Source organism: Cervus canadensis, chromosome 21 (assembly GCF_019320065.1).
Source record: "Cervus canadensis isolate Bull #8, Minnesota chromosome 21, ASM1932006v1, whole genome shotgun sequence".
In the NCBI taxonomy this organism is placed as follows: domain Eukaryota; kingdom Metazoa; phylum Chordata; class Mammalia; order Artiodactyla; family Cervidae; genus Cervus; species Cervus canadensis.
Genome location: NC_057406.1, coordinates 46,875,721 through 46,903,689, shown reverse-complemented (window position 1 = coordinate 46,903,689; position 27,969 = coordinate 46,875,721). Strand labels below are relative to the sequence as shown.

General features: G+C 38.5%; 1 protein-coding gene and 1 pseudogene across 3 annotated transcripts in view; both read right to left on the bottom strand.

Moving 5' to 3' along the window:
* Window positions 1-27,791, bottom strand: part of APAF1 (apoptotic peptidase activating factor 1) — an 84,014-nt gene extending 56,223 nt beyond the window's left edge. Inside the window, exons 1-12 of one of the 3 annotated variants that reach the window (XM_043440163.1) lie at window positions 27,367-27,791; window positions 24,541-24,719; window positions 24,181-24,370; window positions 23,325-23,522; window positions 13,928-14,111; window positions 11,926-12,038; window positions 11,697-11,828; window positions 6,233-6,471; window positions 5,661-5,828; window positions 4,321-4,452; window positions 1,676-1,789; window positions 1,048-1,232 (exon numbers count right to left, since the gene is read on the bottom strand). In XM_043440163.1, the coding sequence (XP_043296098.1) occupies window positions 1,048-1,232; window positions 1,676-1,789; window positions 4,321-4,452; window positions 5,661-5,828; window positions 6,233-6,471; window positions 11,697-11,828; window positions 11,926-12,038; window positions 13,928-14,111; window positions 23,325-23,522; window positions 24,181-24,370; window positions 24,541-24,678 (1,793 nt within the window). In that variant the 5' untranslated portion in view covers window positions 24,679-24,719; window positions 27,367-27,791. Of the gene's footprint in view, window positions 1-1,047; window positions 1,233-1,675; window positions 1,790-4,320; window positions 4,453-5,660; window positions 5,829-6,232; window positions 6,472-11,696; window positions 11,829-11,925; window positions 12,039-13,927; window positions 14,112-23,324; window positions 23,523-24,180; window positions 24,371-24,540; window positions 24,720-27,236 lie in introns of all 3 variants that reach the window. The other 2 variants (XM_043440161.1, XM_043440162.1) reach the window with 2 other exon arrangements.
* Window positions 10,955-11,438, bottom strand: LOC122423287 (annotated as a pseudogene).
* Window positions 27,792-27,969: the final 178 nt, after the last annotated feature.

Sequence of the window (27,969 nt, the reverse complement as noted above, 5' to 3'; positions counted from 1 at the left end):
AAAAAAAAGAAAAAATAATAACAAACTCAACAATTCAAAAGAGAACAAGAACTAAATCTATGCCGATCTGATTATGAGACCAAGTACTACAATTCTATTTTAGTCACTAAGACACAAATTCAGCTGTATATATTATACCAACTATATAAGCCAGGCAAAATAGTAAATGCTACTTATTCTTAACAACAACTACTAATATTCATGGAGCACCTTCTAAGATCTAAGTACTGTTCTAAGCAACCTACAAATTCATGTTTACATATACACACACATTCATTTAATCCTCACAATAATGCTATGAAATAGTACCACTAGGCAAGAGAAGCTGAGTTAACTCTCTTCTAATAATACACAACTAAAAAACTACACGAGCTAGGAATCAAGCCCAGGCAACCTAGAGCCAGAGCCCGCCAGGCTCCTCTGTCCATGGAGTTTTCCAAGCAAGAATACTGGTGTGGGTACCCATTCCCTTCTCCAGGGGATCTTCCTGACCCAGCGATCAACCCTGGGTCTCCTGCTTGCAGATGGATTCTTTACCAGTTGAGCTAACAGGGAAGCCCAATAAGGGCTTTATGCCAGGCAAAGTACTCATCACTTTATATCCAATATCTCATTTAAACTGTCACAAACACAGAACTTATTTTAAAGCTTTGTTATCACTACTTGATGTATGAGAAAGGAAAGTAACCTGTTAACTTGTTCAAAAATCACAAAACTCTTAGGTTCGAGAACTGAGTCACAAACCTAGGTTTGTAGATTCAAAAACTATGCTCTTCACTACTACAATGTATTTTTAAGTAAAGCATTTATAGCAATATTTAAGATGACTTGTCAAAAGTCAACTTATAGGCAAGCATCTATTTCAATGGACTCTTTGAAAACATATGGTTACTTTTCTAGAACTTTTCAATAAGTAAGAATGCTTATTAAAAGTTTGAGCCCTTTCCAAAGTAGTTAAATCTTCCTGGAGTGAATGTATTCGCTACCTGAGAAATAATGACACAGTCAGCGCTCTGCTCCCTCTGGTTTCTCTCCTAACCTACTTACACCCACTCCAGGTAAAGCATTCCGTTATCGACCTCCTGCTTGGCCTGCAGCTTAGCTTGCCGATAAACCTCTGAAGTTTCCAGTTCACAGAGGCCCAGTTGCACAATATTAGGAAATGGCTGTCGTCCAAGAAGATGTCCATTTAAAGATAAAAACTCCTGGAAATTCTCACAGTCTGTACCATCCTATGAACAAAATCGAATTGCTTAGAAACATAACCAGAGCCAAGATCAGACATTTTTCTGTTTCTGTGATCTTGTCACTTTAAAGGCTTAAATATTCTCTATATGAGCTAAAATTAAATAGCCAACCATTAGGTAACAAATACACAGTGATCCTCTTCAGACTTTTAAACACAGGGTAAAAAAAGTCTCATTATCAAAGTACTGCTCTAACACATTCTTTTTCCTAAAAAAAAAAAATAAATCACTGAACACTTTATTTCCCAGCTTTCAAATCTCAATCCTATCCACATTCCCAGTAGGAAAGTAGATAAAATAATGAGACTAATCAAGATTAAAGTGAGGAAATTATTGCTCTTCACCTCTTCTATTTTGCTCATCCCCAATATTAAATCTAGAATTAAATGTATGTCCTTTAAGGACTTATTTTTAATATTAATATATACCTTTTCATCCAATATATGCCTGTATTCCACAAATTCATGAATCAGATGAGCAGGGCCTACAAGTTCCGTTTTTGCTTTAATCCAATCCAGGGAAAACATTAAAGCACACAGTTCCTTTAAAAACAAAAAAAGTAAGATCAGGAGCTCTATTCAAGAAAACAAAGCATTTTAAATCTACCATCATTACCCTAACACTACTGAGAGAAACTTAGCAGATACCTAGAATTTAAGGACAAGAAGGAACATATCATTAATAATTCCAAAGAAACAGAAAATGAACCTCACAGCTTAACTCAAATTTCAGTTGGACTATTAAGACTTAAATATAAAACAGAAACTTCAAAAACCACCAGAAGGTACAGATATTTACTATTTTTGTAACCCTGGGGTGAAGGAAATTTTCATACACATGACACCAAAACAAAATATCAGAAAGAAAAACAGTGATGCATTTAACTACATATAAGCTCAAATCTTCAATACATTACCAATATAAATAAAATTTAAGACAAAAGATAAAACAGGAAAAGAATTTATTTACAAATGTATGGTAGATGAGAACTTAGTATCTTTTCTTATAAAAATTATAACAAGACAAAGACAAACACTCCAACAGAAAAATAGGTAAAGGCAATGGATGAGAGCCAACTCACAAAATAAAAAATACAAATGGTCATGAATCTCACCAATAATCAAAGGGAAACAACAAACATTTACGTTTCATTATTATCAGATTTTTAAAAGATTAAAAGGAATGATAAGAATATTAGCTAGAATCAGAGGAAATGGTCACTCTTGTACACTGCTGGCAGTGATGTAAATCAGAGCACTCTTCTAGAGGACAGTCTGGCAATCTACATTAAAATTCAAGCTGTATACATCATCAACCCAACATTATACTTACAAAGGTGTCCTAAGAAAATAAGCCAGTCACGTGTGCTTAAGTAATCTAACCATCCCTGAAGCAACTGACCAAACATAATGTAGCTATACAATTAAACAGTATACAGCTTTAAAAAATTATGTTTAAAAAATTATTGGGACTTTCCTGGTGGTCCAGTGGTTAAGACTCTGCCTTTCCAATGCAGAGGGCCCCATTTCACTCTTTGATTGGAGAACTAAATCCTCCCACATGCCACAAGTAAGACCCAGCACAGCCAAATAAATAATTTTTAAGTATATAAAAAATGTTAGCTCGAAAGAAAATTATATCAGTCTATATAAACTGACAAAAAAAAAAACCATAAAATACAATTAACTAGAAAAAACAAAATATAAGACTATATTCCTATCAAGATCCCATTCTGGTTTTAAACAACAGGTGTATCTGAGCAGCAAAATGACCTAGAAATCTACAGACAAAAGCATTAGCAAGGGCTATGATCTTCATTTAGTTTTTTCTTCAGTTTTCCAAAGAAAGTAAGCCACTATTTTTAAAAATCAAGGGGAAAAAAGGTTAAAAAATGAAAGGAACTGAATCCTATCACACTATCATACATGTCAAATGTTTTTAAAAGGTGCATTGACCCAGTAATTTCACTTCAGGGCATTTCCAAAGGAAATAATACAGGTATGAAGACAAACAAGAATTTCATTATATCATCATAAGGGGGGGGGAAACTGAAAACCTAAATGTTCAACAACTACAGTTTGGCTAAGTAAATTAGAGCATAGATAAATATTTATTGGAATACCATCATTTCAATGTTGATTACTAAACAAACGATTTTGCGAGGTGGAAAAAAGTAGGCTACAATACACCATATTCATAATCAAGAGACGATATACCTTAGCATAGAAAACTTATTCAAAGTACATACGTTTTCTAAAATGTTAACATTTTGAAAGGACTTCAAATAGCATCTATGTGCTGATGATTCCCAAATTTTATCCCAAATTTTGTGCAGCCTTCCCCAGAGGTTCAGGTTGGTATACCCAACTATATGCTCAATACTTTCTGTCAGATATCTTAATATGCACAGCAGACTTGATATATTCCAAATGAGTTCCTAACCGTCCCATCGTCCTTGGAATAATACTTGTCTGACCCACAGCTATTCCCATCTCAGTTCACCGCAACTCCAATCTTTCCTGCACAAGTTTAAGTTATCTTTGACTCCTCTTTCTGATACACATCAAATTCTCAGCAAATCACAATGATCCCAACACCAAAATCATCACTTCCTTTCTCCACGTAGAAGGCTTTTTCCTTCTTCTGAGCACCTACTCTCCCTTGACATAGTAGAAATCTATCTGTCCTGTATCAGTATCTCCCCAGCATATAAGTTCAATGAGAGCAGGGACTTTGTGCCCATGGTATGTTGTTCATAATGAAGAACAATACCAGTACACAACAGGCACTCCATAAACATTTACTGAATGAATATACTTTCCCAGCCTCCATTTCTTCTCAAAACTTAAAAACAAATCCATATCACCCACAAAGATAGTTACTGGTATGAAGAGAGTTAATTTTTAGGGGGTTCACTTACTGCAGTTACTAAGGTACCTGCAGGTAAAAACAGTTAACAAAAACTAAATTATTTGCATAGAATATAACCCTATTTTTACCAATAAAAGAAAATTCTCAAGACAAAATAAAAGTCAGAACGAAGAAAATAATGTTTCTTAATGAGTCATCTTACTTTGTGCATATTAGCACTGGCCATGTGATAGGCCAAAAAATTGTACCAATACATGCAGTCCTCCTGATCTGGTGAAAGAGAATGCAGCCGGTGATGTCTCTGGAACTGAGTGACCATCTTCTTGTGTAGATCCTGAAACCCAAATGAAACATTTCAGAAGACAGAAGCAATTTCATAACCCAGGCATCACAGAAACTCCACCTTCCAAAGCTATTTAAGAGCGTACAGGACTTCCCTGGTGGCACAGTGGGTGGGAATCCACCTGCCAATGCGGAGGACATGGGTTAGATCCCTGGTCTGTGAAGACTCCACATGCCACTGAGCAACTAAGCCCATGTGCCACAAGTACTGAGCCCTCGGCTCCAGAGTCGAAAGCTGTAACTACCAAGCCCACGTGCTGCAACTGCTGAAAGCCGCATACCTAGAGCCCATACTCCACAACAAGAGAAGCCACCATAATGAGGCCCATGCACAGCAACGAAGAGTGGCTCCCACTTGCTGCAACTCTAGAGAAAGCCCATGCAAAGAAACAAAGACCAAAATAAATAAAATTATACATTAAAGAAAAGGTACAGAGAATCTCCCCACAAGATACACATTAATTACAAAAGGAAAAAACAGTAACTTTACAGTGGAGAAACTTTAACCAGGTAACCAGTGCTGCTATCACTGGGAAGCCATTATCAACACCCTGGGTGTGATGCCCCGAGAAGGACACACAGCACCTCTGTAGTGTTACTGCCAAAAATACACAACCTTGCTCTAGTCAAGAGAAAGCAAGAGACAAACCCAAACCAAGGAACACTGTACAAAATGCCTGGTGAGTACTCTTCCAAAGGGACCACAGAAGAAAGCAAGCTGAGGCACTGTCCTAAATTTAAGTAAACTAAGGAATGGACAATATGTAATATGAGAAACAAGTGAATCTGATCTACACAAAGGACATTAATGGGAAAGCTGGGAAATTCAAATAAAGTATCAGCTAACAGTTCTTTTCTTGTCCTTGTTAGTCGCTCAGTCATGTCCGATTCTGTGCAACCCCATGACTGTAGCCCGCCAGGCTCCTCTGTCTGTGGTATTTCCCAGGCAAGAACACTGGAGTAGGTTGCCATTCCCTTCTCCAGGGAAAGTGAGTCCCAGTACTTAGTCAATGTTAATGTTTTGGCTTTGATAACTCTATTACAGTTATGTAAGATGTTAACATTGAGGGAAGCTAGGTAAAGGTATACACATAGAAACTATACTATTTCCTACACTAAAATTCTATAAGACTTTTCTATAAGTATAAAATCATTTCAAAATAAAAGTTAAAAAAAAGGCATGTACAGAGATGCAAGTACCTGAAGCTGGCTGCGATTCTTTTCAGTAAGGAAATCCACTTGCAGATCATGTAAATAATAAAGAAATGATTTTCCATTCCGGTCACAGAACAAGAGAGACTTATTAACAAATTCCTGTAATATGTCTTCAACTTCTTCTGTTTCCAAGTCCCAGAGGATACATAACACCTAGGAATCATTTTAAGCATTTAATGTGCCACAATGTACAGTGAACCAGGATTGCAGATAAGAGATTAACACACAAAAAAAATCATGTATTTAAAGCCCTGAATAATATCTCCATTTGATAAGAAGTTCAAATATTCATCAAGATAAAAAAGAGAAAGTTCAGAAGAAGTCAAATATTTCTCCAGGTTCATGAAAATCACTGAGAAACAGGTAACTCACCTGAGTTCAACACCAAGTCCTTGAAGGAAACTAAGAGTAGTGGGATTTCTACATCCTCTACCGTACCTCCTCAGACATACAGGTTTTATCTTGCTAATATCCTCTGTAACAATATCCTCAGTACTAAGCCAAAGCTTACATGCCACAAATAAGGGGATGACAAAGATTGTTGATCCGTCTATTACCTTTGTAGGCACCTTAACATCTTTCTGAACGATGGAAAGATCTGTGTAATAATCTTTGATATCTTCTCTGAGCATTTCAACACTTATAGACATGGCTTCATCTAGAGCCTCATAATCATAAGATGAAGATTTTCTTATCCTCTTAAATTGCTTATTCTGAAGTTGCCTGAGGTAGTACTCCCAGCGGTTGGGAAAATCTCGTAAAAGTGCACCAATTAAAGACACTACAAGAGGGGAACCTAAAAAATTAAAAAAAAACAAACCACTGTGTTAATACTGTATCATTTCCAAATTACCACCAAATTAAGAATCAATCTGTCCTCCAAGAAAGAATTTTTGCTGCATGCTATCCAAAGCCTCAAAATACATAACTCTTGGATTCACTTCAAGTATTTATTCTAAGGAAGTCACTAAAAATAAGAACTATTTCATTTAAGGATGTTAATTACAGCATGGCTCAAAATAGTAAAAAATTTTAAATAATAACAGGGAAATGACTGAATAAATTAAAGTATATCACAATATTGTGCCACTGGTAGAGTTTTTTCAAAAGATTTTAATGACAGAAAAATGCTTAAGATTTGCCATTAAATGGATAAGACTGAAAATTATGGGAATTCCCTGATGGTTAGGACTCCATGCTGACTGCCAAGGGCACGGGCTCTGTCCCTGCAAAATAATTCAGGGAAATAAGATCCCACAAGTCACAAGACATGCTGTTGCTGCTGCTGCTGCTAAGTCGCTTCAGTCGTGTCTGATTCTGTGCGACCCCGTCCCTGGGATTCTCCAGGCAAGAACACTGGAGTGGGTTGCCATTTCCTTCTCCAATGCATGAAAAAGAAAAGTGAAAGTTAAGTCGCTCAGTCATGTCCGACTCTTCGCGACCCCATGGACTGAAGCTTACCAGGCTCCTCCATCCAAGGGATTTTCCAGGCAAGAGTATTGGAGTGGGGTGCCATTGCCTTCTCCACACAAGGCATGGCCAGAAAGTAAAAATAAAAGAAATAAAATCCCAACCAAAAAAAATTAAAGCTTGACTCACTATATTTTTTATTCTTTGATAGCAGAGGCCATGTCTTCATCTTACCCCATGCATAACATACGTGTCTTCATTAACTATTATTTTAATTAATGAATGAATAACAAAATATCACTATCTATTTATGGCAACAGAGAAGAATTTAAAATACTAAATATTCTAGTAAAGTTTCTGAATGTCATGTGTTATAAATTGTCATGTTCGAGGGCAGACAGAATAAGCAAGAAGAAACACAATCCCACAGCCTCCAAAACAAAAACTACATTATAGAAAGTTCATCAGAATGAAAAAGCAAAAAGTTATGTGCCAGAAGAAGAGACAAGATAAAACCCCAGGAAAACAATGAAATGAAGTGGAGATAGGTAACCTTCCAGAAAAATAATTCAGAATAATGATAGTGATGATGATCCAGGATCTCAGAAACAGAATGGAGAAAACACAAGAAATGTTTATCAAAGATCTAGAAGAACTAAAGAACAGACATGAACAATACACTAGAAGGAATCAATAGCAGAATAACTGAGGCATAAGGATGGAAAAATTTCCTGGAGGACAGAATGGTGGAAATCACTGCTGCAGAACAGAATATAGAAAAAAGAATGAAAAAAAATGAAGAGAACCTAAGAGACCTCTGGGACAACATTAAACACACCAATGTTAGCATTATAAGGGTCCCAGGATAAGAGGGAGAGAGAAAGGACCCAAGAAAATATTTGAAGACATAATAGCTGAAAACTTCCCTAACATGGGCAAGGAAATAGTCAACCAAGTCCAGGAAGAACAGAGTGTTCCAGGCAGGATGAACACAAGAAGGAACACACTGAGACACACAGTAATCAAAATGACGAAAATTAAAGATACAGATAAGCATTAAAAGCAACAAGGGAAAAACAACAAATAACATACAAGGGAACTCCCATCAGGTTATCAGCTGATTTCTCAACAGAAACTACAAGTCAGAAGGGAATAGCACAATATATTTAAAGTGATGAAAGGGAAAAACCTATAATCAAGAATACTATACCCAGCAAGACTCTTGTTCAGATTTGATGGAGAAATCAAAAGCTTTCCTGACAAGCAAAAGTTAAGAGAATTCAGCACTACCAAACCAGCCTTACAACAAATGCTAAAGGAACTTTTCTAGGCAGGAAACACAAAAGGAGGAAAAGATCTACACAAAATAAAGCCAAAACAATTAAGAAAATGGTAATAGGATCATATATAGTAATAATTACTTTAAATGTAAATGGATTAAATGCATCAACCAAAAGACATAGACTGGCTGGGCAGATGAAAATCTGAGCATGTATGCACTTGCACTTACCATGTCATTCTACATAACCCACCAAATTTTATGTAATTACTTTATGTTGTTAGGTTAATCGTGTTTCCACTATGGCTCGCAATTGCAATTATCTGTTATTTTTCATCTGGCTATTGACTGTGAAAACTGATAAACATCTTTTACTGTTGCAATTATGTAACTATTATTCACTTAATACCACTGTATCATGATTAGTCAACAGAAAATAACAGAATTCTATTATCACTAAAACTACCATTTAATAGAAAAACCTGTAATCACTTTTAAAATTCAGATGCATATCAGAATTATGTAGGAATTTTTTGAAAAATACAAATGCCCAGGTATTGTTTTTCTCCAAAGCTCCAGATGTATTTCTAATGAGAAGCCATATTTAAAAACAACTGGACTATGTGATGACCTCTTACTTTTATCTAGTTTTTCATTTTTTCTATTTCATATTTGGTGCTCCACTTCACTTAGTTTATGTTTCCCAATTTCTTCATCTTTTTTCTTGTAGTCTTCTCAAGCCTTTATCAAGTGTAGTAGAAAAGCTTTTGTATACATAAATAGTATGCATTAATATATATTTTATAAAAATTATGAATTTTTGCCTAGCTCAAAAATTTGTGACATTTTGATTCCACCTGTTTGACTTAGTATGAATAGAATGCTAGATTTCTAGTTCATATTCACTCAAAACTTTGCTGTAGTTTCATGTATTTTGGCATCTAGTATTACTGCTAAATATCAACTTCTGCTTTATTGACTACGCTAAAGCCTTGACTGTGGGTATCACAACAAACTGGAAAATTCTTAAAAAGATATGGGAATACCAGACCACCTTACCTGCCTCCTGAGAAACCTATACGCAGGTCAAGAAGCAACAATTAGAACCAGACATGGAATAACAGATTGGTTCAAAACTGGGAAGGGAGTACATCAAGGCTGTATATTGTCACCCTGCTTGTTTAACATGTATGCAGAGTACATCATGCAAAATTCTGGGCTTGATGAAGCACAAGCTGGAATCAAGATGCCAGGAGAAATATCAATAACCTCAGATATGCAAATGACACCACCCTTACGACAGAATATCAATAACCTCAGATATGCAAATGACACCACCCTTACGACAGAATATCAATAACCTCAGATATGCAAATGACACCACCCTTACGACAGAAAGCGAAGAAGTACTAAAGAGCTCCTTGATGAAAGTGAAAGAGGATAGTGAAAAAGCTGGCTTGAAACTCAACATTCAAAAAACGAAGATCATGGCATCCATTCCCACCGTTCACAGCAAACAAATAGGGAAACAATGGGAACAGTGAGAGACTTTTTCTTGGGCTCCAAAATCACTGCAGCCATGAAATTAAGACACTTGCTCTGTGGAAGAAAAACTATGACAAACCTAGATAGAATATTAAAAAGAAGAGACATTACTTTGCCAACAAAGGCCCACAGAGTGAAAGCTATGGCTTTTCTAGTAGTCATGCAGGGTCCAACAGTGTTAAACCATAAAGAAGGCTGAGCACTGAAGAATTGTTTTTGAACTGTGGTGTTGGAAAAGACTCTTGAGAGTCCTTGGACTGCAAGAAGATCCAACCAGCCCATCCTAAAGGAAATCAATCCCGAATATTCACTGGAAGGACTGATGCTGAAGTTCCAATACTTTGGCCACCTGATACAAAGAGCTGACATTAGAAAAGACCCTGATGCTGGGAAAGATTGAAGGCAGGAGGAGAAGGGGACAACAGAGGACAAGATGGTTGGATGACATCACTCAGATCAATGGATCTGAGTTTGAGCAAGCCCTGGGAGTTGGTAATGGAAAGGGAAGCCTGGCAGTGCTGCAGCCCCTGGGGTTGCAAAGAGTTCAGGCACGACTGAGCAACTGAACAACAACAATTACTGCTAAAAGTCTAGAAAATGTATTATATTAGTGATTTAAAAAAAAAATGAGGCTTGAAACTTCTAATCCAATTCTGAGAAGATAAAGAAATACCGTTGTGGAAAAAAACAAAACAGGAAATTAACATGTGACAGTATTATTAACTAAAATACAGATTTTGTTCAAATTTCACAAAATTTTATGCTAATGTCCATCATTTGTTTTCATAGCTTATTCAAGACTCCACACTGTATTTAATTGCATTGAACAGCTTCAGCTGCATGCAACAAATACTGGTAAATTCTCTTTTCACTTTTATTCTATTACAAATATTTTCTAATTTTCCTTGCATGGCTTCTTAGATACACCCATCATTTAAACATAGACATTTAATTACCATTTTTTTCGAGTATCTTTGATATTAATTTCTCATTTGGGTATTAATTTCTCATTTAAATACTTTCTTCTCTGCAATCACCCTCTGTGTTTTTATTTTTTTATCCAACACTTGTTTATTGGGATGGTCTCCCCTTCATCTTGATACAGGGTGCTTTTAGTGCTGCTTCCGTCTGAAAGAGCATCCTTCTGTAAGCCTTGCTTTTCCTCCTATAGGCTGGCAGAGGACAGTAGAGCAGCAACACACAAAACTACTGTTTGTGCATGGCTCAAGACGGTGGTGATTTTATAGCATCCTGGGCATTTTACATCCATGAAATAGGAATTGGGGCTCTGCACCAGGCACTACTTCTTGTGTTTCCTCTTCTCCTCTTCTGGAGACAGATGAAGAAGATCCTTTGCAAGAGGCATGCTCTCGTGAGGAGGTTGTCACCGCCGGAAAAGGCACCCTCTGTGTTTTTAGTCTTCTAACTTTATTGAGACTTTCAATACTAAGTCAAAGATCTCTCTTGGTAAATGTCACACTGCACTTAAAGATATGTGGGTTATTTTCACATATCTTTTGATATTGATTTCTTAACATAATTCCACAGCATTAAGAGAACAGACTCTGTATGATTTCATTATCTTTAGACCATGAAATTTTGTACTTTTCTTTATGTCCCTGGATATATCCCAGTGTCTCCCAGTTTATAGTCTATGGGAACTTGAATAGAATTTGTATCCTACTTTTGTAAATAAATAAATAAATAGTCATGTTCATTAGCTTAACTCACAAAAGGGTAAATTAATATCTCTATAACTCCCTCATACACAAAATAAATAATTATACCTTTACATTCTTGTATAATACTGTGAGCTTGTTCTGGCAAATCTGTTTTCTTCATATTAACAAAAAGGGATAAGATTTCAAGTCCTTTTTCTTTTCCTAAACCACTCTCCACAGGCACTACATATTTAGGACCTGCAAAATCACCAAGACATAGTAAGCAATTTGGTATGCCACATATTTAAATGTAATTGAATCATCATAAAAAGAAAATTAATAAAATAATACTTACCCATTACTGAATCTGTAACACTCTTATCTCTGGTTGTGAGAAGAATTTGACACTGATTGTCAAAAGCTTTTAACACCCAAGGATCCCAAATATCATCCAAGATCAATAAAGACCTTAATAAGAAAAAAACTGTATTGAGCCACTAATGAAATTTATTTTAAACTTCCTTTCAAAAAAAAAGAAAGAGTATGTCAGGGTGTTTTGTTTTTTAACTTACAAAAATTTTTTTAAAAAGATGTCTCTATTGTTTGTTCTCTCCTTTGGTATCCCTTATACAATATACCAATAAGAAAAAGATTTAGAGACTTCTCCTCCTTTCTACCCCAAATCACTTCATATTAAAGTTAAGGGACTTACAAAAAGAGAACTGTGAATACCATGTAAATATTAGAAGTAAGCCCCCTAGCGTCTAAAAAGAACTATCTAAACAAGGAGATTTTTCTGACTTTAAGCATCCAAACAAAACAAGAACTGGGCGTAGGTTAGCATTAGAAAGCATCACAGAACAATAACAATATTTGATCATTTTTCACCTACAAAACTAGCAGTTTCATATGTTCCAACCTAACAGAATGCATCAGCGAATACTATTTTTCACTTGGTACACTAGTGTGCTAGAAATCAATTTGTTTACGCATAATGACAAAGAACCTCTGTGCTAATTCCTAACTGGCCCCTCCAAACACGCTTTTATCCTCACCAGAACAAACAGAGAAAAACACAACTGAAACCTGACAGCATAATCACACACCAGGGTTTTTATCCGGCTGGCACTCTGCTTCTGTACCACACAAAAACAGACTCTAGGAACACACACAGGTTGGAAAACGACAAAAGCATAAGCCAAAATGATGCTGAGAAACAAAATGGCTGCCTTTACATAACACGGTCTGATATATCTGAGAGCGGGTACAGTATTTTCCTAAACAGAAATCATTTTTATTTTTGCAGAGAAAGAAAGTAGGGCTAAGGAGAAGTTACCGAGCAAGAAAAGAGGAAGTGGTTAGTGGTCTCAATCCTATTTCTCCATGAAAATAGATACTAGTGACTATCAAGGCAAAGGTGAGATAATAGTTATCTACTAAAGAAACCAGAGAAAAGGGAGTTTGCTCTCTGTAGTGAATACGATCATAATCACTAGGAGGTTTTTTCCAAAAATAATTCCTCTCCCCCAATATCCTGATATGAATCCTCTTACCAATTTGGGAATCACTGCCATACTCCAGCCACTGTTACACACGAAAGCATATAGCATCATTTGGTGCATCAGGGCAATAAAAAAAATTCACAGCCATTACCTAAATTCTCACCCATTTTAATGTTACACTCACAAGGAATGCTTTATTCATCTTTGTACTTGTAGCACTTGACCCAGAACCTGGCACAACACTCAATGCTGGTTAAATGAACAAATGAAAGAAGGGCTGCTAGATCACAGAAACCAAAGGCAACAACTACGCTTCTGTCTCCCTCTGGTTAATGAAAATTATGAAATAGCTAGTAATACTTCCTGGAACATAATTATAATGGTATTTACTTAATAAATTATTGAAATAAAAGAAACTATTAAAGTATAGGGAAGTAGAAGAGTTACATGCATACCCAAAAACTGAAATAGCACAGCAGAAGGATCCCATTAAACAAAAATCTTTCCTGACTCCATCTTTCACAAGTTGCCTACATTTATTCTGTCCTTCGTTCTATGTTAATCTATTAGAAATAATGGTTTCAACGTAACACATTTGCATTTTTCTAATAAACACCACCTACTTAGGAAATATTTCTTAAGAGCCTACAATGGTATTCAAGAGAGAACACGGCAGGTATCATGCAAACAACAGTGGCAACCACTTTTTTTTTTAATACAAGAGAAAGAGCAGAAAAGCAATGGTTCTTTTTCAATCTTCTACCCAAGAGCAAGAAAAGGTTATGATGTTCTCCAGATGTCAGTAGTTAAGTCTCACTGGGACTACACACATCAACTGAATACGACCATCTGTACCTTGGATGTTTGCGCAGCATCAGAATGCGGAGACGGTCTTTAGCCTCTTCAATATTAAGTGGAAGCCTCTGGGAGAAGCTCTCATCCTGATCCAACCGTGCGCAAAGGTTCTGCAGCTTCATCAGAAGCCCGGATTTGTCCTGTTTCCCAACTGACACCCAATGCACACCCCCTGGGAAACAATCTGGTGAGGAAAAGGAAAATAAATTTAAGGTCTTTAAACAGGAGTCCCCTTTGAAAGATTTTACTGATAGGCAGCAGTAAAGATTTGTTCCAATCTTCGATTTCATCACATCTCCAAACTTCTCTTGATTCAGAGTATATATTTTGTTTGTAGGACTATTACTGAGCTTCAGAGCCCAAATCTAAGAAAAGTTGAAGATGTGAATAAACTGAAGTTTGGTGTTCATCTGCTACATATCCGTAAAATCTTAGCAAACAAAATTTCAAATCTTTGTCCTGTGTCTTCAATGATTACTGTACAACAGTTTCTCAACAGAAGCACTCTGGACATTTTGGGCCAGATAATTCTTTCTTGTGAGGGAACTGTCTTAAGCATTACAGGACATTCAGCAGCCTCCCTGGCCTCTATCCACTGGAAGCCAGCAGCACTTCCCCTCCCCAGTCATGACAACCAAAAATGTCTCCCACGTTTGTCACATATCCCCTGAGGGGAATAATCATCTCTGACTGAGAACCACTGATGTGGTTCCTGAGAACACATAACTCGTTCATTATGGTTCTCATACAGAGACTTCAAGTAAGAAGTTAGGCTCAAGTCTGGCTCTACTGCTTACTAGCTATGATACCTTTAGCAAATCACTAACTTCAATATCATATACAATACTAGAATAAGACTGTTTACCCCTGCCTACTTCAGTTACTATAAGAAATTAATATATATAATATGTGATTTAGCTATGTTAAAAGTAAAAGGTTGTAACAGACACGATTATTAGTGATATGGATGAGACCACCTTTCATATAATTAAGCTTTGAACTAGTAAGCATTATAAGAACAGACATTAATATTACTGCTGTCAACTGACATCATCATCATTTTTGTTAATCAATCCACGTGTGCTAAGTTGCTACGTCCGACTCTGTGCAACCCTACGGGCCAAAGGCCGCCAGGCTCCACTGTCCATGGGATTTCCCAGCAAGAACACTGGAGGGGGTTGCCATTTGCTCCTCCAGGGGATCTTCCCGACCCAGGGACCAAACCCATGTTTCCTGCATTGGCAGGTGGATTCTTTACCACGGAGCCAACAGGGAAGCCCAACACAATGATTACACATCTACTAAATAAACTAAGTAAAACTGCCAGGGTATGACCATGAATTTAAACTGAAGCTCAGTTAGGTGATTATCGTCTGCAAAGAAGACAGAAATAACGTCTGAATGAAGCAACAGAGAACACAGAGAAGGCATCAGCTTTCATTCAAGATAAGGAGAGAACTAAAGAGTATGCGCTGAGGAGCAACTGAATACTAGGCAATAAAAATCCAGGCCCAAGGCTGAGAGGGGGCTGATGGGACAAACGGAGAGGGTATTACGCTATTAACGGATAAGACTCAGAAAACTGTAGTGAACTTGAAAAACAGAGTAGATGGAGGTAAGCCAAGTGGAATAGAATTTTATAATCAAGATTTCAAAAGTGGTATCATTTCTGGTAATGCCAAAGGCCAGGATCCAACCTATATAGCTGAAGGGGAGTGAAGAAAATGGTCACTATAGATACATAAGTCAAGGAACTGAGAGGCCAAGGTTTTGGATGACTCATCCACATAGATATCAAACCACTAAGATTGCCAGCAGAAGGAGGACTTAAATTTATAACTAAGAACTCCAACCAATCAATCAGAGGGCTATAACATAACCGGGAAAGATTAGAAAAATGAACTTCAAAGGACAAAGAATTTAGCTGGAGAAAGGAGTATTAAAGGCCCAGATGAGGCAACAAAGAGCAAAGAAAGCATCCATCCATTTCTTGGTGCTGAAATATGTGAAATACAAAGGGAAAAGGGTTACCACACCACTGAAAAAGGCTACAGAGAAAGAGGTATCCTCAGGAAAACTACCCCGTTTCACATAAGACAAGGAGGTCTAAGAAGGGTTGATGATATAGAGGAGTTTCCTGACCACAGAGGAGGAAGTCTAGAAGGCACAGCAAAGGCTTGGGAATCAGAGGAAAGGACCTAGATCAGAATTTGGCAATGAATTGGGTGGTAACTACATGAGAATCTAAAAGACAATAAATGACCAGAAGAAAGAATGCTACGTAACCGAGGTAAGGCAGGGCTGTTAAGCATGGCTTGAGTACCAGTGCCTATGTCTTAGATGAAGGTAAACAAGTCCCACACTTCCTTGTCTTTTATTTCGGCTGCGCTGGGTCTCCGTCGCTACACGCAGGCTTTCTCTAGCTGAGGCCACTGGGGGCTGCTCTCTGACTGCGGTGTGCAGCCTTCTCCTTGGGGCACCTTCCCTTGCTACAGAGCAGGGGCTCGAGATCGTGAGGGCTCAGTAGCTGCAGCACACGGGCTTAGCTGCTCCGAGACATGTGCGATCTTAGTTCCCCAACCAGGGTTTGAACCCCACTGGAAGGTGGATTCTTAACAACTGGACTGCCAGGGAAATCCCAACAAGTCTTCCTCTTTCCTGCTGAAAGCTTCCTGATGCTCTCTAGGCTTGCTAAAGTCAACAGCTATGAAAGAGTAAACCCCTGGGGCTCTGCTCAGTGCCACAGCTGTGCTCCGTGCTGGTGACAGTGCTCAGTCGCTCAGTTGTGTCCAGCTCTTCTGTGTATGTACATGTGTGTAAACGCACAGGAGAAAGCTTGCGAAAACCCACTCTCAACTGTTAACCATGACTACCTCTGGTGAAGAATGAAGGAGAAAGGAAAGCAGGACAAGTGAAGAGAAATTTTACTTCATTTTAAATGAAAATACTACTACTGTCATATTTAAAACAGTTTTAAACTACATGCTGCTCCTAAAGGGTTTTTCTTTAATTTGTGCTTTCTGCTTAAGATTTTTCAAACTCATCCTAGGGTTCAAGACAAGGTAAAGAAAGTAGCCAGACACAACTGGCTAGTGAACTCTGCAGATTTAAATTAAATACCTACTATCTACATCAGAGGTCTCTCTCCTAACCTTAGAAGTAATTTAGGGCATTACTAACATATGCAAGAAAAATAATAAACTATTGCTTGGAGAGAAAGACAAACAGGACTACTCCCTGCTTGTCCAGTGGTTAAGACTGTGCTTTCATTGCAGGAGGCACAGGTTTGATCCCTGGTCAGGTAACTAGGATCCTGAATGGTTCACGGTGTGGTCAGGAAAAAACAAAAAAAAAAACCAGACCAAAAGACCAACTGATCTGCAAATCTCCTATCACTGGGAGCATAAATTTCACATTTCAGAAAGAATCCAAACATCTTGACTGTGGGCACAAGAGGGAGCAATTTAGCCTTGAATGAGGCTTGCACCTATAATTCACTCAGAGAAATTTAAGCAAAGAAAAAAAAACTGCCTTTATTCAGAGAAAATTAACCCATCCTACTCTTACAAGAGGTTTATTGAGGTAGCAATTAATAATCTAACAGTATCAAGGAAGTCCTGGGAAGGAAGGAAGGAAACAGGTAGACAGCCTCTAGAGAAAACTTCCACATCTTTAGAAACTCAGCACTGAAATACAATCGTGTAAATGGTTGAAAAATTCAACTCTTTTAATTTTTAATTTGTCAAATTAAATGGTTGAACTGGGAACAGGAAACTGGGTTATTAAAAATATACAGACAGAAACAGTTAAGAACTTAATAGTGTTCATCAATTTAAACCAAACACCACCCTAAGGTAACACAGTTTCTACAGAAACCAGTTTTAATGAAGTTTGTAACCCATACAGTAACCTGTACTTTCAAAAGAAAAAATAAGGTTTTATAACAATGGCAAAATCTAATATTTGTATATTTTAGAATAGACATAAAACTCCAGAGATTAAAATTTATCTTTGTTGTTGTCTTTCAGTCATGTCCAACTCCATCTTTAGGGAGGTATCTACTCTTGAACTAGTGGATATGCAAAAGCAGACTTCAGATTAAAAGGCTAAATATAAATGGTAAGACTATAATAGGACTCTTACTGTCAGTCGCTAAGTTGTGTCCGACTCTTTTCGACCCTATGGACCCCATGTCAGGCTTCCCTGTCCTTACCTATCACCTGGAGTTTGTTCAAACTCATGTCCATTTAGTTGGTGATACCATCTAACCATCTCAACTTCTGTTACCCCCTTCTCCTCCTGCCCTCAATCTTTCCCAGAGTCAAGGTCTTTTCCAATAAGTCAGCTCTTCAAGTCTGTCAGCCAAAGTACTGGAGCTTTGGCATGAGAACATCCAATGAATATTCAGGGTTGATTTCCTTTAGGATTGACTGGTTTGATCTCCTTGCTGTCCAAGGAACTCTCAAGAGACTTCTCCAGCACCACATTTCAAAAGCATCAATTCTTTGGTGCTCAGCCTTCTTTATGATCCAACTCTCACATCCATATCTATTTACTGGATAATAATAATAATACTAGATAATAGGACTACTTAAAATGCAGGAAGAAAAAAAAATTCAGGAAGCACAAATTAGAAGGCAAAAAAATTGACTAATCTGACTACATCAGAATTAAAGATTTCTATCAAAGACATCTAGGACAAAGTTAATACAGATGATAAAACGAGAAAGTATTTACAGAGTTTAAAACCAGTAAGTCCTACTATCTATAGCATTCAAGAAACTCCTTAAAAGCAACACAAGATGGAAAGAACAAATGATATCAATAAACTTTACAACAAGGAAACTCAAAAAGCTAAAAAACTTATAAAGAAATGGTCAAGCTCAAGTTATCACAGAAATGTAAACTAAGGTATGATTTCACATCTGCTAGCCTGTCAATAATCTCAAAGATGGAAGATAATCTAATATTACTAGGAAGTGAGGACATAGGAGTCATCACATGTTACTGATAGGAATGTACAGATAGGAGGGCAATCAAATCTGGTATTTATATACCCTGTATATTTACAAAGAGTATAGATTAAGTAGGCTTCTCAGGTGGTTAGTGGTAAAGAACCTGCCTGCCAATGCAGGAGACATAAGAGATGTGGGTTCAATCCCTGGGTCAGGAAGATCCCCTGGAGAAGGACACAGCAACCCACTCCAGTTTTCTTGCCTGGAGAATCCCATGGACAGAGAAGCCTGACGATTACAGTCCAGAGGGTCGAAAAGAGTCAGAAAAGACTAAAGTGACTTAGCACACACATATATTAAATACATTAGAATGATCACCTATGGGGAGGTGAGATTCTGTGATTAAATATATATATTTGATCTTTGCCACTATTCCTAGCACATAGCTCTAAATCCCTTGTAACTTCCCATGTGAGAGCCTTAGGTGCATCTTTTAACAGTTTTGTTCCCAGTTCTTGAAACTGCTCCAGAGTATAAAAGTGAAATGGTGTCTTATGTTCATGTAATAAGCCCCTTTCAACTACACCTGAGTTTATGTTAATAAAGTAATTTCTGGGAAGTCCCTAAATACCTAGGGATTTAGGGGAACCTTGCCAAGGGAATCAACCACTTGATTAGCATTGGAACTTTCAAGCCCACCCTCCAGACCTCTGGGGAGAAGGGAGTGGCTAGAGATTGCATTCAATCACAAATGTTTTAATCAACTACACCTATGTAACTGGAAACTCCGTAAAAAACCAAAAGGGTGAGATTCAGGGCATGTGGGCTGGTGAACACGGGGAGTACACAGAGAGTGATGCATCCACACGGGGCACAGGGACCCCACACCCTTTCCCACATATCATGCCTGACACATCTCTTCCGTCAGGCTGTTCCAGAGTTTTATGCTTGTATGCATGCGTGTGTGCTAAGTCGCATCAGTCACATCTGACTCTTTGCAACCATATGGACTGTAGTCCACCAGGCTCCTCTGTACATGGGATTCTCCAGGCAAGAACACTGGAGGGGGTTGCCATGACCTCCTCCAGGGGATCTTCCCAACCCAGGGATCAAACCCGCATCTCTTACATCTCCTGCATTGGCAGGAGGGTTCTTTACCACTAGTGCCACCTGGGAAGCCCCTCATGCTTGTCTAATAAACCAGTAATCTAGTAAGTATAGTTGTCAGAAGCACAGGTAACAACCTGGACTGGCAACTGTCATCTGAAAGGGTTGGGGTGGGGGCAGGCTGGTGTGATCTGATGCTATCTCCAGGTAGGTAGCATCAGATGAGTTAAATCACAGGTCTCTCAGTTGGTATTGAAGAACTTCTGGATATGTGGAAAACTCACATATTTAGTGTCAGAAATGAAGCAGTGTTGTAGTTGCATAGAGAAGACACATAGGAGGAGTGTGTTTTCCTTTAGAGGAGGGAAAGGGAAATGAGAATGGGACTTTTTTTTTTAAAGGAAATGAACACAGTAAGAAACTCAGATAGACTTAATATGAAAATAAGCTGTAAATTAGAGAATGTGATTTACTCACCCCTCTGTACTTGAGATCTGAATTAAGCTCATCATACACTAGAAAATTGCCAGTATCCCTGATCTTTTCTCAAAACAAAGTGGTTAAAATCTATTCCAAGACTACATTTTATACAATCTGATTCCTGGGTAATTAATTCCATAGGTTGTCAGTCAATTTTAACCCCTAAAATTTAAAATTCACCCCAATATTATCAAGTGATTTAAATAGCACCAAAGAGCAGTTTTAACCCTAAAAATTGGTATATTATCCATATTTTAAAGGAAATTTATGATTATATTGAAACAAAAACCATTACTTCACACTAAAAGAAATTTAAACCAATTTTATCCTGAAATATCCTTGGTGATCAACTTTGCAGGAGAGGTTAAAAAAAAGTGAATAAATAAATTCTTGGCCCTGAGATTTGCATAGTACTGAGTCACCTAAAACTTCTCTATAAAAACGAGAGAGAAAAACCAGGGTTTAGGAATCAGGCATATTTCTGACAAGAGTATGATCAATATCATCAACAAAGGCTGTGACGTATAAATTAAAACCAGGTGTGTACAAAAGCTGTGTCCCAGCCTCCAACTTTCTAAAACTCTCAGGTGCTAATAAAAATAGATGGAAAAAAAAATAAAATAAAACTCTCAGGTGCTTACTATTTATTCCACTCATTGTGTCATCTCGTCATAAACTTTTTTTTTGCTGCCCTGGGTCTTCTCTCAGGCTTTCTCTAGTTGCAGTGAGCAGGAGCTACTCTCTAGGTGTGGTGCACAGGCTTCTATTGTGGTGGCTTCTCTTTTTGCAGACAACAGGTTCCATGGCACACAGGCTTAGTTACTCCTGGGCCTGAGGAATCTTCCCGGACCAGGCATCAAACTTGTGCCACCTGCATTGGCAGATGGTTTCTTAACTACTGGGCCACCAGGGAAGTCCTCCTCACGAACTATTTTAACTGGTGATTATATATTGTAAACAACAACAAAATATTAACCACTAGAAGTCGGGAACTATCTTTTTAAATTCCCCCAAACCCACTCATGGATGGAGGCAACTGAAGACTGAGGATGCTATGTAAAGTTCCTGCTAGGGATATCCTTAGAACCTACGGGACTCGTTCGGGTCAGCAGTGCACCTGCCAAATGTCCTAAAGTCTCTGCTGCACAGTTTGACCTTCCTCACTCTGGTAACTACCCAACTCCCTTCCCACCTTCTCTACTCTCTCATCCTTGCTGAGTTCACCTGCCAAACTTCTTTCTATTCTTCAAACTCCAGCTAAAATGTCATCTCATTCAGGAAGCCTGGCCTGCTCAATCTCTTCCCCTGATGGAAAGCTTCCTTCCTTTATTCTAACTTTGTATGTACCTTATACTTGTTTCTAATGTTCAGTTTATCACATATATCATAGTTAACCTGTCTTCCTCTCCTACCAGACTGTAAGTAAATTTCTTAGATACACAAGCTGTGCTTGCTTTCTGGATTTTGCCCAAAACAGTGATAAAATCCATAACAGATTCTCAAACACTTATTGACTACATGAATATTTGAAGCAAGGAAAATCAGTTGCCAGGTGTCTAATGAATCTATAAAGCCTGCTTACAAAAACTCATTGGTTGCTACAGTCAACTTCCAATTTTTTCTTCTTGGAGTTACACGTAAGATAGATAAGTTACTAAAGACTTTTATTTTTAAAAGTAAATAAATGATAGAATTAACTGGAGAAATGGAATTCATATTAATGATTCAGGATGCCAAATACAAGAAATAATCATCCCTGGGAAGCCATTAATGGAATTGCGTTTCCAATAATCTTCCCTACAGCACGTTGCCAGAACACTCGACGACCAGGAAGCTCTGTTAGTACAGTACTGTTGAAAGGCAGGGATACAAGCTGGGCGACCTTTCAAGATACTTTTTCAACCATGTAATTCCCTCAATTATTAAGATGGGGGGGGGGCAGTCAAGGGGAAGGACTTTCCTGGTGGTCCAGTGGTTCAGAATTCACCTTGCTAGGCAGAGGACTCAGGTTCGATCTCTGGTCAAGGAACTAAGATCCCACTTGCCGAGGAGGAACTAAGCCCGTGAACCACAACTACTGAGTCTGAGCACCACAACAAAACATACTACATGACACAACTAAGACCCTACACAGCCAAATAAATTAAAAAAATTGGAATTAAGATACAAGGGAACTAGTTTCATTCCAGGGATAATGACTGCCAACTGATAACACATGAACTTACTGGCCTGGGTAGTCAAGCCTCACTGTGACAGGCAAGGTAGAAAATTAAATTCAAAATTTAATCACCTGTGGTAGGCAGAAAACTGCCCCTCCCCTCCCCATGATGTCCACATCCTATTCCACAGAATTTGTATATATGGCCCCTTATACAGCAAAGAGAGACTTTGCAACTGCAATTAAATTAAGGATTTTAAGATGACATTATCCTGGATTATCCATTTGGCCCAATATAATCACAAGGGCCCTTTTAGGAGGGAAGCAAGAAGGTCAGAGCAGATGTGATGACAGAAGCAAAGATCAGAGGAAAGAGAAAGATCTGAAGATGTTATGCACTGCCAGCTTTGAAAATAAGAAAAAAGACTATGAGACAAGGAATGCAGAGCACCTCTAGAAGGTGGGAAATGGAAGGGAAAGGATTCTCCCTGAGCCTCAAAAAGGAGCTAAGCACTGCTGACACTTTGATTTTAGCTCAGTAAGAGCTATTTTGATCTTCTGACCTCCAGAACTACACGGTAATATTTGTGTTGTTTTAAGCCACCAAAAGCTTTGGTAATTTGTTATATCAGCAATAGGAAGCTAATGCAATGCCTAAACAGTATCTTCTTAGTCAGCAATGGTAATCAAAACTTACCTTCTAGGAAAGAATGATCTCGAACAGCTTCTGCAGCTAATACAGACTTCCCACAACCTGCCATTCCATATATGGTGACCCATCCCGGTTCACCATTCAGCTTAGAGAGCTTCTGCTGAACTGCATTCACTAGCTTCTTCCTAGTAACAAAAACAACGGGCCTCTGTGGTACTCCACCTTCACACAGGACTGTCCTTACTGAAATCCAAAACAAAACAAGTATGAATGAAGAGAACTTTGAAATGGTTACTCAAGTAATTCCATAAAAACCGAAGAGAACAGGCTGAGATCTCCACCAGAATTTCCAAGAGAAGAAAACATAGCTAGCGTATTAACTTTAACTTTCTGATTTCTAAGAACACCCAGAACAAAAGTAAAGATACACCTTTCAAGATGACCACAAAGCAATGAAAATCTCCATTTATATCTGCCCTGACTCATCCTCTCCCTCTCTAACTCTCCAATCTTTTTCTCATACTAAAGATTAAGAAGAGCGTGTAAAGGAAGGAATATGGAATTGCTTTCAAGGGCATAGATTTCTAAAGATCTGCTCTTTCCTATGCTCGAACTTGGTAAACACAAAACTGGAGAAAAATTTAAAGGCTTATAAATTATCTTATTATCTCTAAAAATTAAGGTATGTATATTATTATCTCAGCAGTAGATAGTTCACTGGGTAAGGAAATGAGAAAGTAATATGGACACAAATAAAAATATCTGAACTGGAAAACAAGACTGTAATTTTTTCACATGCATGTTTCACTGAACTGTTAAGTCTCTCCAGCAGACACCATCTACAATAAAACAAAACTTCAGCCACGTAGTCATTATGATAGAAGGTATCATGGGTACAAACCATATGAAGTTATTCCACTAACTGAATCTTTGCCATCAGAAGAAGAGACGACAGGAATGCCACCGTGCAGAAGGGCAGCAAGATCTTTGTAACCTTCATGGAGTAGAGCATTGTAGAATGATATATAAGAATAATTATCTTTTTTAAGTATCATTTTAATTAGCATAGCTGCTCGTTGCCGTTGGGTGGGCTAAAAAAAAAAAAAAAAGTAATTCAGTATACTATAAAGAATATATTTGCAACATAAATTAGTGGACACCAGTACAAATTTTGAAATAAATTCTAAGAATTTTTAAGAAAGTACAGACTGAATTTTTTAAAAATCACAAGGAAAGCATAGGCTGCCTCAGAGGGCTTTACCTCATTTTTCACTTTTTCCTCCTCTGACACTGTTAGAACTCCATTACTAATCATGTGATCCATGATGTAGGATGTTTTGATGTCCCTTTCCAAGGCTTCTCTATGTTGAAGCAAACAATTTCGAGCTTTTGCATCCATCTTCCCTCAGGTTTTTCTTTCTCTGAGCTGTCAACCATGAGCTACAGGCAAAACATCAAATTCTTGTCAGGCCAATAAAGATATGAAAAGACGTACAACCTCACTGGTATTGAAAAATGTAAAGAAAGGATTTTATTATTGCAAATTTTTTTTTAAATAAACAAAATCCGGACTTCCCTGCTGGCCCAGTGATTAAGACTCTGAGCTCCCAATGCAGGGGGCCCAGGTTCGATCCCTGGTCAGGGAACTAGATCCCACATGCTGCAACTAAGACCTGGTGCAGTCAAATAAATGAATAAATATAAATAAATAAATAAACAAAATCCAATGCTTTCAAAAATGTGAGGAAATTAGTATTCTTTTAAGATACTTGAGGAGAGAGAGGGAATTTGGGATAGACATGTACACAGTGCTATACTTAAAATGGATAACCAACAAGGACCTATTGTATAGCACAGGGAACTCTGCTCAATGTTATGTGGCAGCCTGGATGGGAAGAGTTTCAAGGAGAATGGATACAGGTGTATGTGTGGCTGAGCCTCTTAGCTGTCCACCTGAAACTATCTCAACATTGTTAATTACGTGTGTGTGTGCGCGCGCGCGCACTAAGCCGCTTCAGCTCTTGGCCACCCCACGAACTGAAGCCCGCCAGGTTCCTCTGTCCATGGAATTCTCCAGGCGAGAAAACCAGAAGGATTGGTTTATTAGCTATACTCCAACACAAAATAAAAAGTTTAAAAAAAAAGGTACCTGAGGGGAGTACAAAATGGATGCAACTTTTCTGGAAGGCAATGTATGATGTATTTAAAGTAAGCATTCTCTTTACCAGAAATCCCACTTCTAGGAATCTACCTCAAAGAGATAGTCATATATGCATGCAAAAAATATCCACAAAAAGAGTTAAAAGAGTGTTTAGGTAAGATTAAAAAGATTAAAACAACCTAAATGCCCATCATTCTGAGTATGGATTTAAAAAATTAGAGTATGTAAATACAATGGACTATTACACAGCCATTTAAAATAAGACACACCTCCATGTACGGACATGGAAAGGTGCTCATGACACATAACTGAAAAAGTTTTAAATATGACCCCATGTGTAGCACAAAATATGTGCTGGTCTCATCTAAATACATACAGAGATGTTTAGAAGTCTGTTCAACATAATGTTTGGGTTACTTCCAAGATCAAGATTTGGGATTTTTTCCCCTTTCTTTTTTGTTCTTTTCTATACTATCTTAATTTTTTTCAATACTCATTATCATTTGTACAATTATAAAACTTTAAGACTTTATAAACAATGATCATATTGAAGTCCTAATAATTACAAACTTCTTGATTTCTTTGCCATCATAAAACTAAATAGAGCATTCTGTTGAGTATTAGTTCTCACTCGAGATGGGCATCAGCTGGTATGTCTTCACACATTTCTCATGGACTTACTCCACGAGTTTCAGCTGAGCTGCTAAGTATGACAAAGCAACAGAAAATATCCTCTGATGTCATTTCTTAGATTAGGAGGACATAAAAACAGAAGAATATTCTTCATAGTATAATACTCGAAGTTCCTATCAACTTTATTTCAAATATGATGCAAATTTTTCAATGAGTATAAATCCCAGATCAGAATGTTTGCAAGTTTTTAAACAGAATCTACTAATGTATTACAGTGAGTGTCTAAATGTGCTTATTAATGTATGTACTCAATAAATATTTGAGTCCCTCCTATGTAGTGCCCAGAATCTACAAAAATTAAATCACACATATGAAGGAATTCACTATCTGGCAGAAGAGGAAAATACAGATAACTATAACGTGATGCACTGAGTGCAAAGAGATAAGCATAAGTAATTTTGAGCACACGGAAGAGGAGTAATAATGATAAGCTTCAACACTGACTAAAAAGTACGACCGTATGTGTCAGCTGCATACAAAGCTAAGTGAAGCATTTCCCCATTACTGTCAAGGTTCACAAAACGCCCCGTACTGGCATGAAACTGCTTGATAAAAGAAAAAATTATGGTTAGGACCAGGGCTATGATAATTTTTAAGTGTTAATAATGTTTTTATGATCTCAAACATAAAATGTCCCTTAATTTTACAGTAATAAAATTTGGTTTGACAAAAACAGAAATAAACTTTTTCGGTTAGGTCCAATAGCTATGGCAAAAAACACTCTGAACACTTGTAACTAATTTTCAATTTTACCTAGCCTTATTAAAACTAAAGAAATTAAGTTAAAACTAAAGAAAAGTTAAAACTAATTTTCACATGTTGTTTTTCTAAACTCTGTCCCCATTGAAACATTATGAACAGATTCTCAGCGTCCCACCTTTTGCACCCACATCAACGTAAAGTCAGGACTCGTGAAATATAAAGGTCAGTTTCATGCAGGAAAGCCGTAACAGTTGACCAGTTCCTTTTTAGACATTTCTCTTCCTGGTACAGTATTAGAACGATTAACAAGTATCCCTTGAACGAGAATTCTGAGTCCCTTAAACCGGCTACTGAATCTCCGGAGAACCCAATTCTGAAAGAAAAGCGAGACGCAAACTTACCCAAACCTTAGCACAAGGGTCTTCGCTGGGAAATCAAGCTGGGGTTGAAAGGAGGCAACAGGGCTTCCAGAAAAAAATTCAGGGCTAGGGACACAGGCCGGGGTAGGTCGGGGCCTCACAGGTGTCTCACCTGAGCGTCCGCAGCAAGGGGGGTACCTGAAGGCCCCCCGCGAACCTCCGACCCGCAGAGAAGGGGGCGTCACCCCCACAGGGCGGCCGTCGCAGTCCCGGGGCGCCGAGGTGCTAACTCCAACCCAGACACAAAGGAAGGAGGGTCACTAGGGCTGTGGCTCCTTCCCTCAGGCTGCAATTGCAGCCGGGCGGGAGCCGGGGGCCACTCTGGACGCCGCCGCCGCCGCGGCTACGTCATGTCCTCGCGGGTCGCTGACCCCCTCAGACTCCTCACGGCCGGCCCCCTTACTCCTTCCGCACAGAAATAAAGGCAGCCTCTCCGCCTCAGGACCCCGGAGCTTTCAAAACCCGCCTGCGGGCCCAGCTGGGACGTCGCGGCCACGCGCACGCAAATAAACACACCCGGAAATTCACGAGAAGGCCGCCGCCGCGCGCGCTCTACCCCATCTTGTGCCCGCGCGCGCACGAGAAAGCGCCTCCGCCCCACCCACTGCGGGGGCGCGGCTAGGCCCCTCAGGAAGGGAGGGCCCAGGCGGCGGCGCGCTCGACGTGGCGCGCGCGGCCCCGCCTCGCTCGCCCCGCCCCGCCCCGCCCCGCCCCC